General features: G+C 44.9%; 1 protein-coding gene across 2 annotated transcripts in view; it reads left to right on the forward strand.

Annotated features, from left to right (window-relative positions):
* The window catches only part of LOC311128881 (methyl-CpG-binding domain protein 5-like), a 46,654-nt gene that overhangs the window by 21,477 nt on the left and 7,154 nt on the right, over positions 1 to 18,023 (forward strand). The window contains exons 3-8 of one of the 2 annotated variants that reach the window (XM_084161101.1): positions 4,396 to 4,498; positions 4,702 to 4,876; positions 5,708 to 7,852; positions 11,953 to 12,209; positions 12,343 to 13,401; positions 14,438 to 14,514. In XM_084161101.1, coding sequence (XP_084017227.1) covers positions 4,396 to 4,498; positions 4,702 to 4,876; positions 5,708 to 7,852; positions 11,953 to 12,209; positions 12,343 to 13,401; positions 14,438 to 14,514 — 3,816 coding nt within the window. Of the gene's footprint in view, positions 1 to 4,395; positions 4,499 to 4,701; positions 4,877 to 5,707; positions 7,853 to 11,952; positions 12,210 to 12,342; positions 13,402 to 14,437; positions 14,515 to 18,023 lie in introns of those variants that run through there. The other variant, XM_084161102.1, reaches the window with a different exon arrangement.

Consider the following 18,023-nt stretch of genomic DNA (forward strand, 5'->3'; position numbering starts at 1 on the left):
GCAAGAGGAAGGCATTGATACTATGGACTGGCCCACCCGTTCCCCAGAATCCAATTGAGCACATCTGTCTCGCTCCATCCACCAACGCCACGTTGCACCACAGACTGTCCAGGAGTTGACGGATGCTTTAGTCCAGGTCTGGGAGGAGATCCCTCAGGAGACCATCCGCCACCTCATCAGGAGCATACCCAGGCGTTGTAGGGAGGTCATACAGGCACGTGGAGGCCACACACACTACTGAGCCTCATTTTAACTTTTGATGACTAAATTTGATTTCCATTGATAATTTTTGTGATTTTGTTGTCAGCACATTCAACTATGTAAAGAAAAAAGTATTTAATAAGATTATTTCATTCATTCAGATCTAGGATGTGTTATTTTAGTGTTCCCTTAATTTTTTTGAGCAGTGTATATTTTTATGCAAATATTCTAGAATCCATATAAAGAAAATATGCAAATTTTCCCACCAGTGGTATGTTTCCACCAAATGGACTTGTTGCGTATAAAAATCAGTGCGTGACGACGTAGTGCACACAATGTACTTTCTCCACTTATGTTTTCATGTGCCGAATAAAAATCAAAAAGTTGCATGTGTTTCCATCGCATTTACAACTCTACCGATAGTTTTGTCACACAAACTGTTGCGTTAAAAAGCAAATGTGCCTACCTACTCTGGTCTGGGCACCTTCTCTCTAGCCAACAGCTGGCAGATACAGTGCGGGTTTAATAAACTGCCGAGTCGTAGTGGGGAGGACCATACACCACATCATCGTGTGACTCCAAAATTACTTTGATATGACTGTTATTATATCAATATTTGCGCATTAAGGTTTTTCCACCGCCATTTCAGGCGTAATTAATTTTACGGACATAACACGATCCCACTATTTTGAACGAACAAATTCTGTCGGCATTTATAAAATTACACCGAAACTTCCTGTTTCCATCACAGCTGTAGTGAGTTTTCTTCTTTTTTTTAATGATTTTACGCGCATCTCTGAAGCTGGAGACTCTTACCTCCCTCACTAACTTTAAGCGTCAGTTGTCAGAGCAGCTTACCGATCACTGCACCTGTACACAGCCCATCTGTAATTAGCCCACCCAACTACCTCATCATATTGTTATTTATTTTGCTAATTTGCACCCCAGTATCTCTATTTGCACATAATCTTTTGCACATCTATCATTCCAGTGTTAATACGGAATTGTAACTATTTTGCACTATGGCCTATTTATTGCCTTACCTCCATAACTTACTACATTCGCACACACTGTATACAGTGGGGAGAACAAGTATTTGATACACTGCCGATTTTGCAGGTTTTCCTACTTACAAAGCATGTAGAGGTCTGTAATTTTTTATCATAGGTACACTTTAACTGTGAGAGACGGAATCTAAAACAAAAATCCAGAAAATCACATTGTATGATTTTTAAGTAATTAATTTGCATTTTATTGCATGACATAAGTATTTGATACATCAGGAAAGCAGAACTTAATATTTGGTACAGAAACCTTTGTTTGCAATTACAGAGATCATACGTTTCCTGTAGGTCTTGACCAGGTTTGCACACACTGCAGCAGGGATTTTGGCCCACTCCTCCATACAGACCTTCTCCAGATCCTTCAGGTTTCAGGGCTGTCACTGGGCAATACGGACTTTCAGCTCCCTCCAAAGATTTTCTATTGGGTTCAGGTCTGGAGACTGGCTAGGCCACTCCAGGACCTTGAGATGCTTCTTACGGAGCCACTCCTTAGTTGCCCTGGCTGTGTGTTTCGGGTCGTTGTCATGCTGGAAGACCCAGCCACGACCCGTCTTCAATGCTCTTACTGAGGGAAGGAGGTTGTTGGCCAAGATCTCACGATACATGGCCCCATCCATCCTCCCCTCAATACGGTGCAGTCGTCCTGTCCCCTTTGCAGAAAAGCATCCCCAAAGAATGATGTTTCCACCTCCATGCTTCATGGTTGGGATGGTGTTCTTGGGTTTGTACTCATCCTTCTTCTTCCTCCAAACACGGCGAGTGGAGTTTAGACCAAAAAGCTATATTTTTGTCTCATCAGACCACATGACCTTCTCCCATTCCTCCTCTGGATCATCCAGATGGTCATTGGCAAACTTCAGACGGGCCTGGACATGCGCTGGCTTGAGCAAGGGGACCTTGCGTGCGCTGCAGGATTTTAATCCATGACGGCGTAGTGTGTTACTAATGGTTTTCTTTGAGACTGTGGTCCCATCTCTCTTCAGGTCATTGGCCAGGTCCTGCCGTATAGTTCTGGGCTGATCCCTCACCTTCCTCATGATCATTGATGCCCCACGAGGTGAGATCTTGCATGGAGCCCCAGACCGAGGGTGATTGACCATCATCTTGAACTTCTTCAATTTTCTAATAATTGCGCCAACAGTTGTTGCCTTCTCACCAAGCTGCTTGCCTATTGTCCTGTAGCCCATCCCAGCCTTGTGCAGGTCTACAATTTTATCCCTGATATACTTACACAGCTCTCTGGTCTTGGCCATTGTGGAGAGGTTGGAGTCTGTTTGATTGAGTGTGTGGACAGGTGTCTTTTATACAGGTAACGAGTTCAAACAGGTGCAGTTAATACAGGTAATGAGTGGAGAACAGGAGGGCTTCTTAAAGAAAAACTAACAGGTCTGTGAGAGCCGGAATTCTTACTGGTTGGTAGGTGATCAAATACTTATGTCATGCAATAAAATGCAAATTAATTAAATCATACAATGTGATTTTCTGGATTTTTGTTTTAGATTCCGTCTCTCACAGTTGAAGTGTACCTATGATAAAAATTACAGACCTCAATATGCTTTGTAAGTAGGAAAACCTGCAAAATCGGCAGTGTATCAAATACTTGTTCTCCCCACTGTATATATATTTTCTGTTGTATTTTTTGACTTTATGTTTTGTTTACCCCATATGTAACTCTGTTGTTTTTATCGCACTGCTTTGCTTTATCTTGGCCAGGTCGCAGTTGTAAATGAGAACTTGTTCTCAACTGGCTTACCTGGTTAAATAAAGGTTAAATAAAATAAAATAAAAAACTGGATTGAAATGTGGTTATGGACTTACATCATTTACACACACACACAGAAGTCAGCTCAGACAGGTCCAGCTCAGACAGGTCCAGCTCAGACAGGTCCAGCTCAGACAGGTCCAGCTCAGACAGGTCCAGCTCAGACAGGTCCAGCTCAGACAGGTCCAGCTCAGACTGGTCCAGCTCAGACAGGTCCAGCTCAGACTGGTCCAGCTCAGACAGGTCCAGCTCAGACAGGTCCAGCTCAGACTGGTCCAGCTCAGACAGGTCCAGCTCAGACAGGTCCAGCTCAGACAGGTCCAGCTCAGACAGGTCCAGCTCAGACTGGTCCAGCTCAGACAGGTCCAGCTCATGAGCTCCATCAGCAGCAGATGTTAACTTAGAATGGAATTTCATGTTTATTCAACAAGTGTTAGTGCATCATATCACATCGCATCGATTCGTTTTCTAACCAAACCGAATCGCACCAAATCGTTTCAAACTAAAATATATTGTATTGGAGACCATGTATCTAGATACGTGTTCAATCGTCTTGAATGGGAAAGATGCACATTCCTACTTGTCATATCGATCTTTTACCCTAATAAGGCTGACCGCAATAAAGCCGTAGTCCGTGTTGTGGCCTTTTATTGATAGGAAGAAAAATACCTTTATATGCATTGTCTGTCCATGGGCTTTAGTGAAGGGAAGCGTTTCAATACCAGGGCCAGTCAAGCACAACCCCTTCCAGAGAGTCTAATATTGCCTCCTTCCCTCTCTTTATATGAAGTATATTCCCTCTCTGGTGGGCAGATCTGGGCTACATGGCCTTGAGGAGAAGCATGTTTGAGAACAGTGACTGTAACATACAGAGAAAATTGTGTCCTCTGAAAAACTGAAACGCTGTCGGGATCTGTGTTTTATGGCGCCATAATTCCACACGCCAGACGCTTTTCACTCCCTTACTTTCATTAAGATTATTTTTTTTGTGACGCATGCTTGTAAATTTAATGTTTTCTTCTCAGGAAACAAGCCTTTTAAGCGGATGACACTCTTGTTGTCATTGTGAGGTGAGCCGTTGTCATGTTAATGTGCTCCTCCTATGTTTTGGGAGCTTTGCTTTTTTGCTTTGACTGATTTACTCTATCCAGGCCCTTTGATGTAATTTGATGTCAATGGTTGTGTCCGATATGCTACCCTATAGTGCACTACTTTTGACCAGAACCACTGCAGGGAATAGGAGACTACTGTATGCAATAGGGGGCCATTTCTGATGCAGACTGTCTTTATGTAGATGCTGTATGGTTGTGCTACTGTATACCGTTAAACATTGGTCAGTCACAGAATTTCTCCTCTTCCGCTTCCCAGTCCCAGTGGCTCAGTGCTAGCCTGTCTGGACCAGGTGAAGCGCTACCTGCTGACTGATGGCACCTGCAAGTGTGGCCTGGAGTGTCCTCTCACCATTCACAAGGTGAGCCAGCCTGGAGGTGTTTTGTGGGTGTGTGATGGGGCCACTCCTGGTAGATGGGTCATAAAGTTCATGGGAAAATACACTGCACACTCTACTGAACACTAACCCACTTCTAACTGTAGCCAGGGCTGGAGGAGAGAGGTAACACGTGTATGTTGTAGGAGTAGCCACGTACACACGCTAACACCTTTCACTCCCCTCAGATATTCAACTTTGACCCCGGGGCGGCTGTCAAGCATAGGATGGCTGAGGATGCACGAGCCGATGCCACCAAGCTGTGTCTCCACAAGAGGAAGATCATCGCCACGGCAACTCTGCACAGGAACATGGAGTCACCGCACCCCTCGCTGGCTCTGGCAAGTCAGGGTGGTGGCACTGGTATGTGGAAGTTGTTTCTCAATTTGAGAGGCAAACTAGCCCCCTGGTCCTCTGTAGCTCTGTTGGTAAAACATGGTGCTTGCAACGCCAGGATAGTGGGTTCGATTCCCGGGGCCACCAATATGTGAAACGTATGCACCCATGACTAAGTCGCTTTGGATAAAAGCGTCTGCTAAATGGCTATTATTATTTATATTATAAAAATCAAACCATTCATATAGCTTATTGGTTGATAATGAAGTTCAATATCTCATATCTAATCACTTTCAGAAATAGGCCTATACTCACCAGTGCTTTGAGATCTTACAGCATTTGATTGCCATTCAATTGCTTTTACGCTCCAATGGGTGTCACTAGATATAATGACATGAGCATCTGTGCATTCATTAAGTTTTGTTCCATTTTTCCATATGCCATGGAGAAATTAAAATGAAAGACAATATGTTTATGACAGATTGAGATCAGCTCCGTCAGAAATGCTCTGCTCTGTGCAGTGTTTTTACTGCTGCTGTGCTGCATTCTGCCCTGTCAGCATTGTGTTATAAAAGAGAAGCAGAAATGTGACACTGTCTGAACATGCATACACATATCAGCTAGATTATATTTCCATAACATTCAGTCTGCTTGGCTGCTGTTTTCTAACTGTTTGCTCTAAATATAGGGTGTTTGTTGTCAATTCAGCACTGTTTGTATATTTGCAAGGTCAGAATGGAAAATGCAGAGTGAATTACTCAGAATCATCTAAATTTTGATCTGTAATATAAACTTGACAAAACTAAGATGCCTGCTAACTGAGATGACTAATATCAACAATATTACTCTGATTTGCAGGTACGAAGACTGTGGGTCCCATGAGTCATCCAGCAATAAAGAACAATATGCACGATGGTCCACCCAACAAGATGGCTATGTCTGGTCAACGGTACTATAACCATGAACTGGGTTCTCCTCCTCAGAGAGATCCGTACTCTGGTTACAGCAGGACAAGGCTGGGGGGAGGTGATCGCAGTAGCCAACAACGGTCACCCTATCGCAGCCGCAGTGTCCTGCTCAACCACTCGTCCTCCACCTCATGTGGCTCACAGCATTATGGTGATGGGACTCCCTCCCCAAGGACTGAACTTCTGGGGAGTCCTGACCCCAACATGCTTGGTTTTCATGGAGCTTGCAGCCCAGGCTCTACCCATATGAACGGTGATCGTTTTACACCTCTCTCACCACCTAGTGTTCTGCTCCACGGCTCGCCTTCGGCCACCCAGCCCTCGTGTCCCATAGTAGGAAGGACTAATGTACCCATCAATGCCAAAAGCCCCAATATGCAGAAGCCCTCCTGCAGCTTCCCCCACAACGACTTTCAACATAAGCCCCAGCCTGCATGCCATCCACACCCACAGTCACACTTGTCCCTGTCTCAGCTCCCTCCCTCCTCTGAGAAGGACCCTCTTGGTATCCTGGACCCCATTCCAAGCCAGGGTCCCTTAGTGCCAAACGTATCTGGTCATTCTCAGGTACCTCCAATGAATGTAAACATTCCCCCTGCCAGTGTCCCTTTGCCCAGCAACCTGCCTTTGCCAACTGGGAAGTCTGGACCTGTTGGGCATGGCCAGAGGGTCCAGCACCACCCTGCCCCATCTGTCTCGTCCTCACCTATCGTGTCCCCGGTACATATGGCTGGGCCTGTCCTTGCCAGGGTGGAGGAGTCACCCCACCGCTCACGTTGTTCCTCCGGTTCTTCTGAACATGGGAGCTTTGCTCACCCCACGGGGCTCCAGGTACCTTGTGGGGGTTCAAAGCCACATCCCCGCTCCCCTCGGGCCTCCTTGGGGTCCCCTCGACCTGCAATGCCCCCAAATTCTGCATATAAGATGGACAAACTCCATCACTTGAACGATAACCCCAACTACCTTCCAGGGAGGATGAACAGTAGTCTAAGCAGGCATTCCAACTCCATGTGCCCTCCAGCTCCCGGATCTGATAGTGTCCTTCAAAGGAATCACTCGGTAGGAATGCCCCTTAACCAGATGCTAGATCAACAGAATCCTGCTTCCTTCCCAGCCAGCAGTCTTCTGTCAGCCGCAGCCAAAGCACAGCTAGTAAATCAAAACAAACATCCCGACAGCGCAGCGGCTGCAGGCACAGAGGCTCACAGTGGCAGCAGTTTGGGACACCCAGGGCTGGTTGGTGGAGGCAGAGGTGGGAACCTAGATGGACACAGCACTTTAAACCAGAGATATCTACCTAATCCTGGGCCGTTGGCGAGCGAGGGTCAAACCGGAAGAGCAGCATTAAGAGACAAACTCATGGGTATGGCTCAGCAGAGAGAGGCGAATCGCAAGCGGAAACTGTCCAATGATGTCAGCGGTGGTGGCATCAACAATGACAGGGCTTTCGACGTGCTCAAGCATCCGATGGGTGGCTCTGGATCTATTTCATCTAGCTTTCCAGAGCCTTTGAGGAGAATGTTGCAGCAGGGTAGCCTGCCCCCAAACACCTCCATGGCCCAGCTGCTCCAATCCATGAGCCACCAGAGTGCCCATAATGGGCCAAGCCATGTGGGCCACAGCCTGGCCCGATCTGGCAAATCACCCTTCTTGGAGGAAGCTTTGCCTCGTATGTCAGCTTTGCAGCAGAGCTTGCAGGGGCCTCAACTCCAGGGCAGAGCGATGGTCCCTGGCTTCCAGAACATGAACAGTGAAGGTCAGATTTCAGGCCAGGATCTAAACATGGAGCAGTTCAACGGGCCAATGAACCAAATGCAGGAACCCGCCTTAGCTGGGAACTTTGGGGTGCTGGGCTACGGTGGTGGACAACATGCAGCCATGGGGTCAATGCAGAGCAACCCAAACTCTCACCAGCAGCAGCAGTTTGGACATTATCAGAAACCATCCCAGGCGCAAGGCAACCCCCACTTCAGAGGCAGGGCAGGATTGCCTCCCATGATGTCCAATGGCAGTGTCCAAGCCCCCTCTAAGTCAGGTAAGCAGCTGTTTCTTCTTGATTTTGTTGACTTTTGTCCTCTTATCCTTTGTAGCAAAATCATAGATTTATATTATGACGTTTTAAGTCAATAGTCTCTACCTACACTTTTTTTGCGGTTACGCGAAGGACAGTAATTTGTGTTGTGCCCCATTATGGAGAACTCTGGTATAGTTTTTGTCGTAGTAATTCAAATATTTGGATATACAGTAGCTTACTTTATTACAATGATCACAAGGTGAGCAATATAGATGTTTGGGCAAAAAGCTACTATTTTGTATTAGGCTACCTTGTGAATATGACCATCTTTTTGCATAACTCCTTGTCCTTTTCATTCAGTTCAGTCTCATTTTGTTGCAGTCTTTGTCACTTGTGCTCTTTTAGAAGCTTTCAACATAGAGCTGACTGCAAAACATTTTCTGCTGCATAGCCAAATAAAAGTGATGTATTTTAAGCCTGTGCAAGACTTCTTTTAAAGGCAAACATTTTGTACAAGCAGGCAGATAAAACATTTCTGATATGTTTTTCAACTTGTATTTCTCACATCAGGCCTTATTGTTCATGCTTTTTTGTTTTGGCTCTAATTTCTTTAACCCATTTTCAGCTAAACTAAGTCATCTTTTCAACAATGCTTTGACCCGACACCCAACTCTCCATCTTGGCTATTATGATCATGATACGTGTTTCTCTGTATACAATCCTCAGTGTAATTACTCTCATTGTATGAAATGACAGAAGACAAAACAACACTCACCAAGTGAGATTATCAAGTATTATGCTAGAAGTTGTTCTACTGTAAACATTAGGCCTAGTTGCTATCTACATTAGTGCTATCTACACTGCGACCGCAGTGTTGTGGAATGCATTTCCTTCCAATGTCCTCTGTCGTCTGCGGCCAGGCCTCTGCATTGCCAAGGGTGACAGTCTGTGACAGAGAGCCCAAGAAGAGCCACTAGCCACGCGTCACTGGTTCGTGTATCAGACGGCTGTGTGTGTCCTCTTGGCTAATGTCGCTGTCTCTGTGTCCTCGAGCTAGCCTCTAGGAACCTACAGTCCTGCGCTTAAAGAGCGAAGGATGGGCAAGACGGTCACAGAAAATGAGAGCAGCGGCTCTGGTAAACAAGTGATATAATATTAATCTGAATTCCTGAGATGGGGATTTGATCTTAATTAGAGCTGGGTCATATGGATAAAAATCCGTATTGCAATAAATTGTTGCGGTAATGATAAATAGAATGTTTATAACAAGAATGTGGACCACAGTTTTTATTATTATCCTTTAAACTACTACTACTGGTTTGATGGTTGTAGACATCAATTGTCTCTTTAACAATCACCCATATTAGCAAACTCATTTCAAACTTCACATTTCTCTAGGATAGGCTACTTTTCGCAATGAACGATATCAGCAAAAATGCCTGCGATAAGTGATGGGTATGGTCGGTGTGGATCATTTTTGGTGTATCGTCCCAGCTCTAATCTTAATGGTTGTAGGTGGTTGGGTAGATTATTAGAAGACCTGCTCTGCCACCAGATACTTATTGTCTCTGTCCTTTTATTTTGAAGTGATAAGTACTAAGCAAAGGCTAGTAATGGCATTTAGTCTAGATACATTCTCTTAGCTCTAGTCTGATTATATGACGTACAGTCGACTCCTGATGTATGCAACGGCTTGGGATTGTTGTGAATGCAGATAGCAGGCAGTGCCACAAACATTTTAGAATTTGAATTGGGACTAGTGAGCTGCACTCCCCTTGAAGGGAAATTGCATTTCCTTTGATGTGCAATTATCAGGAGTCAAATGTATCTAGACAGATGAACCCTTTAGCGTAAGCTAATTACAGTAGGTGGAATCTTGTATTTTATGCACTTTCATAGTAATGTCAAGTCAATAGCTATCTGCCAGAGAGTAGGGAGCACTAGCACCTGGACAAGCCAATGCCCTTACAGTGAGAGACATGCCACACATCCATAAACATGGGATGCATTTCTGTTTCGATACAGGAGCTCCACACATATGATCACATTCACTTCCTGTCCAAGCTCTGTGGATTCAGCAAATGTTCTCCGAAACCATCAAAGTTAGCGGATCATGGTGGCTACTGGCTACTTTGTTGAGGTTTGTCATCTGTTTTTGTTAAATGAACCTTTATTTCAATAGCAATAGACTCCTAATGTTGTCACTGACTGCTATTATTGACTACTTCTCCTGTTATACACCATATCCTTGTTGACACAGTGTTGAGGTAATGTATGGATATCCATCTAGGCCTATTGCTCGAGTTCTAGAAGTGTACGTTCAAGATTTATATCCCCATTGATTTAAGAGTCAGTGGCCATCTTATCTAAAACACCTATAATTGGTCTGAAGTTTGTCTGTAGTCAGGAAAGCCCAAATGAACCACAGTTGACCTCTTAGTTTTCATTACAGCATATTCTTTATTTTCTCACTTGTCGGTTTCGTTTTCCTTTCGTATTTGTTCAATCAATTCCTCACAAATCAAGGGAAGTAAATGGGAGTACATTCTGGGCTTGTTTGTTTTTGCGACCTACACTACTCTCTTTTACCGTCTCTTTGTATTTCAACACATCCTCTTTCAATTACCACAAGTAATTGTCTTATTTGGAGTGATTGTGCTATCCCCAAGTGATCCCCCTTCACTACTTCCTCTCAGAGAATCCCCTGCTTTTTGTGATCGTCACAGAGTCAGTCTATTAGGTCTCCCGTTGTTGTCTGTACCTCAGTTAGCGTGGAGCGGTGTTGTCCTCATGGTCAGATCTCCCTCTACACACCTAATCCCTCACTTCACTCCTCATAACGAGATCTCCCTCTACACACCTAATCCCTCACTTCACTCCTCATAATCAGATCTCCCTCTACACACCTAATACCTCACTTCACTCCTCATAATCAGATCTCCCTCTACTCTCCCTCACTTCACTCCTCATAATCAGATCTCCCTCTACACACCTAATCCCTCACTTCACTCCTCATAATCAGATCTCCCTCTACTCTCCCTCACGTCACTCCTCATAATCAGATCTCCCTCTACACACCTAATACCCCACTTCACTCCTCATAACGAGATCTCCCTCTACACACCTAATCCCTCACTTCAATCCTCATAATCAGATCTCCCTCTACTCTCCCTCACGTCTCTCCTCATAATCAGATCTCCCTCTACTCTCCCTCACTTCACTCCTCATAATCAGATCTCCCTCTACACACCTAATCCCTCACTTCAATCCTCATAATCAGATCTCCCTCTACTCTCCCTCACGTCACTCCTCATAATCAGATCTCCCTCTACTCTCCCTCACTTCATTCCTCATAATCAGATCTCCATCTACTCTCCCTCACTTCACTCCTCATAATCAGATCTCCCTCTACACACCTAATACCTCACTTCACTCATCATAATCAGATCTCCCTCTACTCTACTCTACCCTCCCTCACTTCACTCCTCATAATCAGATCTCCCTCTACTCTCCCTCACTTCACTCCTCATAATCAGATCTCCCTCTACTCTCCCTCACTTCACTCCTCATAATCAGATCTCCCTCTACTCTACCCTCCCTCACTTCACTCCTCATAATCAGATCTCCCTCTACTCTCCCTCACTTCAATCCTCATAATCAGATCTCCCTCTACCCTCCCTCACTTCGCTCCTCATAATCAGATCTCCCTCTACACACCTAATACCTCACTTCACTCCTCATAATCAGATCTCCCTCTACTCTCCCTCACTTCACTCCTCATAATCAGATCTCCCTCTACACACCTAATACCTCACTTCACTCCTCATAATCAGATCTCCCTCTACTCTCCCTCACTTCACTCCTCATAATCAGATCTCCCTCTACTCTCCCTCACTTCACTCCTCATAATCAGATCTCACTCTACACACCTAATACCTAACTTCACTCCTCATAATCAGATCTCCCTCTACTCTACTCTCCCTCACTTCACTCCTCATTCTCCCAATTTTCTCACCCCTCTTGTTTCTTTTTAATCTCTCACACCTCTCTCTACTGTCTCCTCTGTCTTTCTCCTGTCTCCTCTGTCTCTCCTCTCTCTCTCTCTCCCTCCCTTTGTACAGTTGAGGTCAGTAGTTCTCTGAGCTGTGAGCTGAGGCAGGCCCAAGAGGAGAGTCTCCAGTCTCTCATCAGGAGCAGCCAGGCCAATACACTGCAACAACAGAGACAGCAGCAGCAACAGCTTGTTCAGGGTCCGGGCCGGCACTCCATACAGGGCCAGCAGCACCACAGGTTCCAGGGCCATGGCTCCCATCCTGATGCCCCTCTCCCTGATGGTGTTGCCTCCAACCCCATGAACAGCCTCCTTCAGAGCTTCCAGGTCTGTCTGATGTGTTCTCCATCTGTTTGAGTCCTATTTTCTCTTACTTTCTGTGTATTTGGATGTTGGTTGTATTTTAAGGATGATTATTGTTGTCAATGTGACTGCCTCTCTCCCTCTCTTTTTGTTACAGGGGGGTTTGCCTGAGAGGATTCCACTGCCCAACAGAACTATGATGAGTCGACCGGGGATTATGTCCATGTCCCAACCCGGTGCCCCTTGCCTACAGGAGGGTCATCGAGAATACCAGGCTGCCCAGGGTCTTCACAGTGGTGGGGGAGAAGTTATTGATCCCATCCACAGGGCAGTGATGGGCACGGCCAGCAAGAGCACGTCTAATGCCATTACATCAACGGGTGGTAGCGGTACCTTCGCTGCTACTGTTGTCTGCGAGCCTGTCGACCTCTCCCATGCGATCAACTCTGTCATCCACACCGGCCCCCTCCGCTCATATCAGGAGCCAGTGCCGGAGAACCGACACCATCCCAAGGTGGGCCGGCCCCGCAAGAAGACCCCTGAACGGAACAACAACAGCTTCTCCCCCGTTGCCATGGAATCTCCTACAAGATTCCGCTCACCTCGACGTGGAGCCCAGAGAAGACAATGGGATGGGGAGGCGGAGGGCCAGGAGCAGGCTGGTCTGTGGCGTGATGACGAGCTCCTCCAACAGCTTTCCTTAGCCCAGAGCAGAAACGGCACCTACCCAGAGAGGCCCAAAGGTCAGGCCCACTTAGGCCCCCAGGATCAAACACCACTGCAGGTCCCCAGTGGCCTGTATGCCCATATGAACGGCAACGGTAGGGGCCGCACCTCGGGAAGACCCAGACACCCCAGCCTGTCCCCACCAGAGGGCCACTGCACCAAGGACTACAGCCTCTTCAACGGACATCTGAACGGACATCTGAACGGCCAACTCCAAGGCCAACTCCACGGCCAACTCAACGGTCACTGCTACAACAGGTATTACAATGGGCACCTGAACGGGAGCCTGAGCGGCGAGGAGGACCTGAGGCCTGGGGACTCAACCTCCTCCAGTGAGGGTCTCCAGCTCCACCACAGGCCAATAACTCAGACCCACTACCCGGGAGAGCTGCTCTGGGGCCAGGGCAAAGGCTTCCCTACATGGCCAGGCAAGATGGGGAGCGAGGGGCACATGTACTCCCCTGGGATGGTGAACAGCATACAGGGAAAAGTGAGATTATTGTATTGTCAGTGTTGTGTGATTATGATTGGTCACATGACTACATCACATAAGGAAGTGGAGGTCTCCGCCACAATTCCACCCTCAGTTTCAACACAATTTTACATTACGCTTTTGCTGCTACTACTATTGTGCACATGACCTTTGCAGGTTTTTTTTAATGATGGCAAGATAATGCTTTGTATAAGAGAGGAGTTTTAAAATGTGCAGACAGTAGGTATGGCATGTCCCTGAAGGATATTATATTCTTCACAAAGAGCATGGCAGGGAGAGAGAAGAACTCCGGTGTTCTGCATTCAAAAACGAGTTCTGCTCTGCGGCACTGCCAAAGGCCTCAGAGACGCCAAAGAATTAGAGGTCGTTTCACCCTCATTTTCACGTCTGTCGACATCCATTGCTTGAATTTATTGTGCTTTGTTTTAGTTACTTTCAAAGCTACTGTCTAGGCACTTCAATTTGGGATTGGGGGAATGTGCTGTTATATTTTTCCTGGATTTACCCACATTATTTAGGCGAACATTTGGACTAGGTGTTATTTCAGTTTGGTTTCATGCCTAGTTTGACCGTACAGATAATATGGAGTGGTGGATGAATTTGCCACACCCATCTTTTTGTATAGGCCTATGTGTGGACAGCTATTTGAATTAATCTGACCCCTTGTGTTGTGTAAATCAGAAATTGAAAGCAGTTTGGAAGGGTAGGAGAAGATGCTGTCTCTTTTAAGTAGAAAACTGTTGAATTCTCTTTTGTCTTTTCTTGTGTTAATTAAAGTAGCTTGCAAGTTAGTCATCAGACAATAAGGCTTTATTGAAGTTGAGTCATTGTGATTATTGAGTGTGAAATGAAGTCATTGCTTTGACACGAGTCATTCTGCAAACTCATTTAGAACTTCTGTCCTGAGGACAGGGTAATGTTCTTTTGGTTTCCGTTGGCTGTTTAACACTGTCAATGCAGATGATTCTTTGGTAAAGTTTTGGTTTTATTCCCCCGGTCAGTGTTTGGTAATGTTGTTTCTACTTGCCCTCAGATAGAGTCAGACAATTTCCAGAGGACACTAACAGAGGATCTGGAGACACTACACAAAGCAAACAAGATAACTAGAAAGTAAGTTACTTACCCTAAAGTTGTCAGAGCACCTTACCGATCACTGCACCTGTACACAGCCTATCTGAAATTAGCCCACCCAACTACCTCATCCCTATATTGTTATTTATTTTGCTCTTTTGCACCCCAGTATCTCTATTTGCACATACTCTCTTGCACATCTAGCATTCCAGTGTTAATACTATTGTAATTATTTTGCACTATAGCCTATTTATTGCCTTACCTCCATAACTTGCTACATTTGCACACACTGTATATATATTTTCTGTTGTATTTTTGACTTGATGTTTTTTTACCCCATATGTAACTCTGTGTTGTTTTTATCGCACTGCTTTGCTTTATCTTGGCCAGGTCACAGTTGTAAATGAGAACTTGTTCTCAACTGGCTTACCTGGTTAAATAAAGGTGAAAAAAAAAAAAAAAAAAAAAAAAAATTCAGTGCTTCTCAACTGGTTTTGTCTCTGGACCCAAATTGAACCAGGTTGTCTGTCGCGCTCCAATATTCACATCACAATTTATTATTTTTGCCAAAATGCAATCTGGAAAACTTTAATGCAATATTGATAGTAAATGTACCAATTACATGACGAGAACAACAGTCCCATCTTTTCATTGTCAATAATTCCAATTTGCCCATATTCTTGATGAAGAATGTCAAGGTCACTGGTTTGAGACCACAAAATCAACCAAATCTGCTAAATAGCGCTGCTATTAACTATTGAAAATACTGTGATTGAAGAAAAATTGTTCAGAGGTTTTAAAAAATATATAGGTTCATTCTAATTTCTACACCCGTTCTACCTGGGTTTAGTCGTTTAAGTTCAGACTGGAGTATATTTCATTAAAATAATAAATAAAATAAATATATATATATATATATATATATACAGGTGCAGCTCAATAAATTAGAATATTGTGGAAAAGTTAAGTAATTTCAATAATTCAATTGACAAAGTGAAACTCATATCGTGGATTAATTACACAAAAAGTTAAATAGTTCAAGCCTGTATTTGTTTTAATCTTGATGATTACGGCTTACAGCTCATGAAAACCCCAAATTCAGTATCTCTGAAAATTAGAATATGACATAAGACCAGTGAAAAAATGAAATGTAATAGACATGTCGGCCTTCTGAAAAGTATGTTCTTGTACATGCAGTCAGTACTTGGTTGGGGCTCCTTTTGCATGAATCACTGCATCTATGCGGCGTGGCATGGAGTCGATCAGCCTGGGGCACTGCTGAGGTGTTATGGAAGCCTAGGTTGCTTCGATAGCGGCCTTCAGCTCATCTGCATTGTTGGGTCTCGTGTCTCTCATCTTCCTCTTGACAATACCCCATAAATTCTCTATGGTGTTCAGATCAGGCGAGTTTGCTGGCCAATCAAGCACAGTAATCCCATGGTCATTGAACCAGGTATTGGTACCTTTGGCAGTGTGGGCAGGTGCCAAGTCCTGCTGGAAAATGAAATCAGCATCTCCATAAAGCTTGTCAGCAGAAGGAAGCATGAAGTGCTCTAACATTTCCTGGTAGACTGCTTGAGTTGACTTTGGACTTGATGAAACACAGTGGACCAACAACCGAAGATGACATGGCTCCCCAAATCATCACTGACTGTGGAAACTTCACACTGGACTTTAAGCAACTTGGATTCTGTGCCTCTCCACTCTTCCTCCAGACTCTGGGACCTTGATTGCCAAATGAAATGCAAAATTTACTTTCATCTGAAAAGAGGACTTTGGACCACTGAGCGACAGACCAGTTATTTTTCTCCTTAGCCCAGGTAAGACGCTTCTGACATTGCCTCTGGTTCAGGAGTGGCTTGACACGAGGAATGCGACAGTTGTAGCCCATTTCCTGGATACGTCTGTGCGTGGTGGCTCTTGATGCACTGACTCCTGCCTCAGTCCCCTCCTTGTGAAGCTCCCCCACATTTTTGAATGGCCTTTGCTTGACACTCCTCTCAAGGCTCCGGTTATCCCTGTTGCTTGTGCACCTTTTCCTACCACACTTCTTCCTTCCACTCGACTTCCATGAATATGCTTGAATACAGCACTCTGTGAACAGCCAGCTTCTTTAGCGATGATCTTTTGAGGCTTTCCCTCCTTGTGGAGGGTGTTGATGAATATCTTCTGCACAACTGTCGAGTCAGCAGTCTTCCCCACGATTGTGAAGCCTACTGAACTGGACTGAGATACCATTTTAAAGGCTCAGTAAACCTTTGCAGGTGTTTTGAGTTAGTTAGCTGATTAGAGTGTGACACCTTGAGTCTACAATATTGAACTTTTTCACTATTCTAATTTTCTGAGATACTGAATTTGGGGTTTTCATGAGCTGTAAGCCGTAATCCTCAAGATTAAAACATACAGGCTTGAACTATTTCACTTTTTGTGTAATTAATCCACGATATGAGTTTCACTTTGTCAATTGAATTATTGAAATTACTTAACTTTTCCACAATATTCTAATTTATTGAGCTGCACCTGTGTATATGTAAATGTGTGTGTGTGTGTGTGTGTGTGTGTGTGTGTGTGTGTATGTATATATGTATATACACAGTGGGGAGAACAAGTATTTGATACACTGCCGATTTTGCAGGTTTTCCTACTTACAAAGCATGTAGAGGTCTGTAATTTTTTATCATATGTACACTTCAACTGTGAGAGACGGAATCTAAAACAAAAATCCAGAAAATCACATTGTATGATTTTTAAGTAATTAATTTGCATTTTATTGCATGACATAAGTATTTGATACATCAGAAAAGCAGAACTTAATATTTGGTACAGAAACCTTTGTTTGCAATTACAGAGATCATACGTTTCCTGTAGGTCTTGACCAGGTTTGCACACACTGCAGCAGAGATTTTGGCCCACTCCTCCATACAGACCTTCTCCAGATCCTTCAGGTTTCGGGGCTGTCGCTGGGCAATACGGACTTTCAGCTCCCTCCAAAGATGTTCTATTGGGTTCAGGTCTGGAGACTGGCTAGGCCACTCCAGGACCTTGAGATGCTTCTTACGGAGCCACTCCTTAGTTACCCTGGCTGTGTGTTTCGGGTCGTTGTCATGCTGGAAGACCCAGCCCCGACCCATCTTCAATGCTCTTACTGAGGGAAGGAGGTTGTTGTCCAAGATCTCGCGATACATGGCCCCATCCATCCTCCCCTCAATACGGTGCAGTCATCCTGTCCCCTTTGCAGAAAAGCATCCCCAAAGAATGATGTTTCCACCTCCATGCTTCACGGTTGGGATGGTGTTCTTGGGGTTGTACTCATCCTTCTTCTTCCTCCAAACACGGCGAGTGGAGTTTAGACCAAAAAGCTCTATTTTTGTCTCATCAGACCACATAACCTTCTCCCATTCCTCCTCTGGATCATCCAGATGGTCATTGGCAAACTTCAGACGGGCCTGGACATGCGCTGGCTTGAGCAGGGGGACCTTGCGTGCACTGCAGGATTTTAATCCATGACGGCGTAGTGTGTTACTAATGGTTTTCTTTGAGACTGTGGT

This window comes from Coregonus lavaretus, assembly GCF_964263955.1.
Source record: "Coregonus lavaretus genome assembly, chromosome: 5".
Classification (NCBI taxonomy): domain Eukaryota; kingdom Metazoa; phylum Chordata; class Actinopteri; order Salmoniformes; family Salmonidae; genus Coregonus; species Coregonus lavaretus.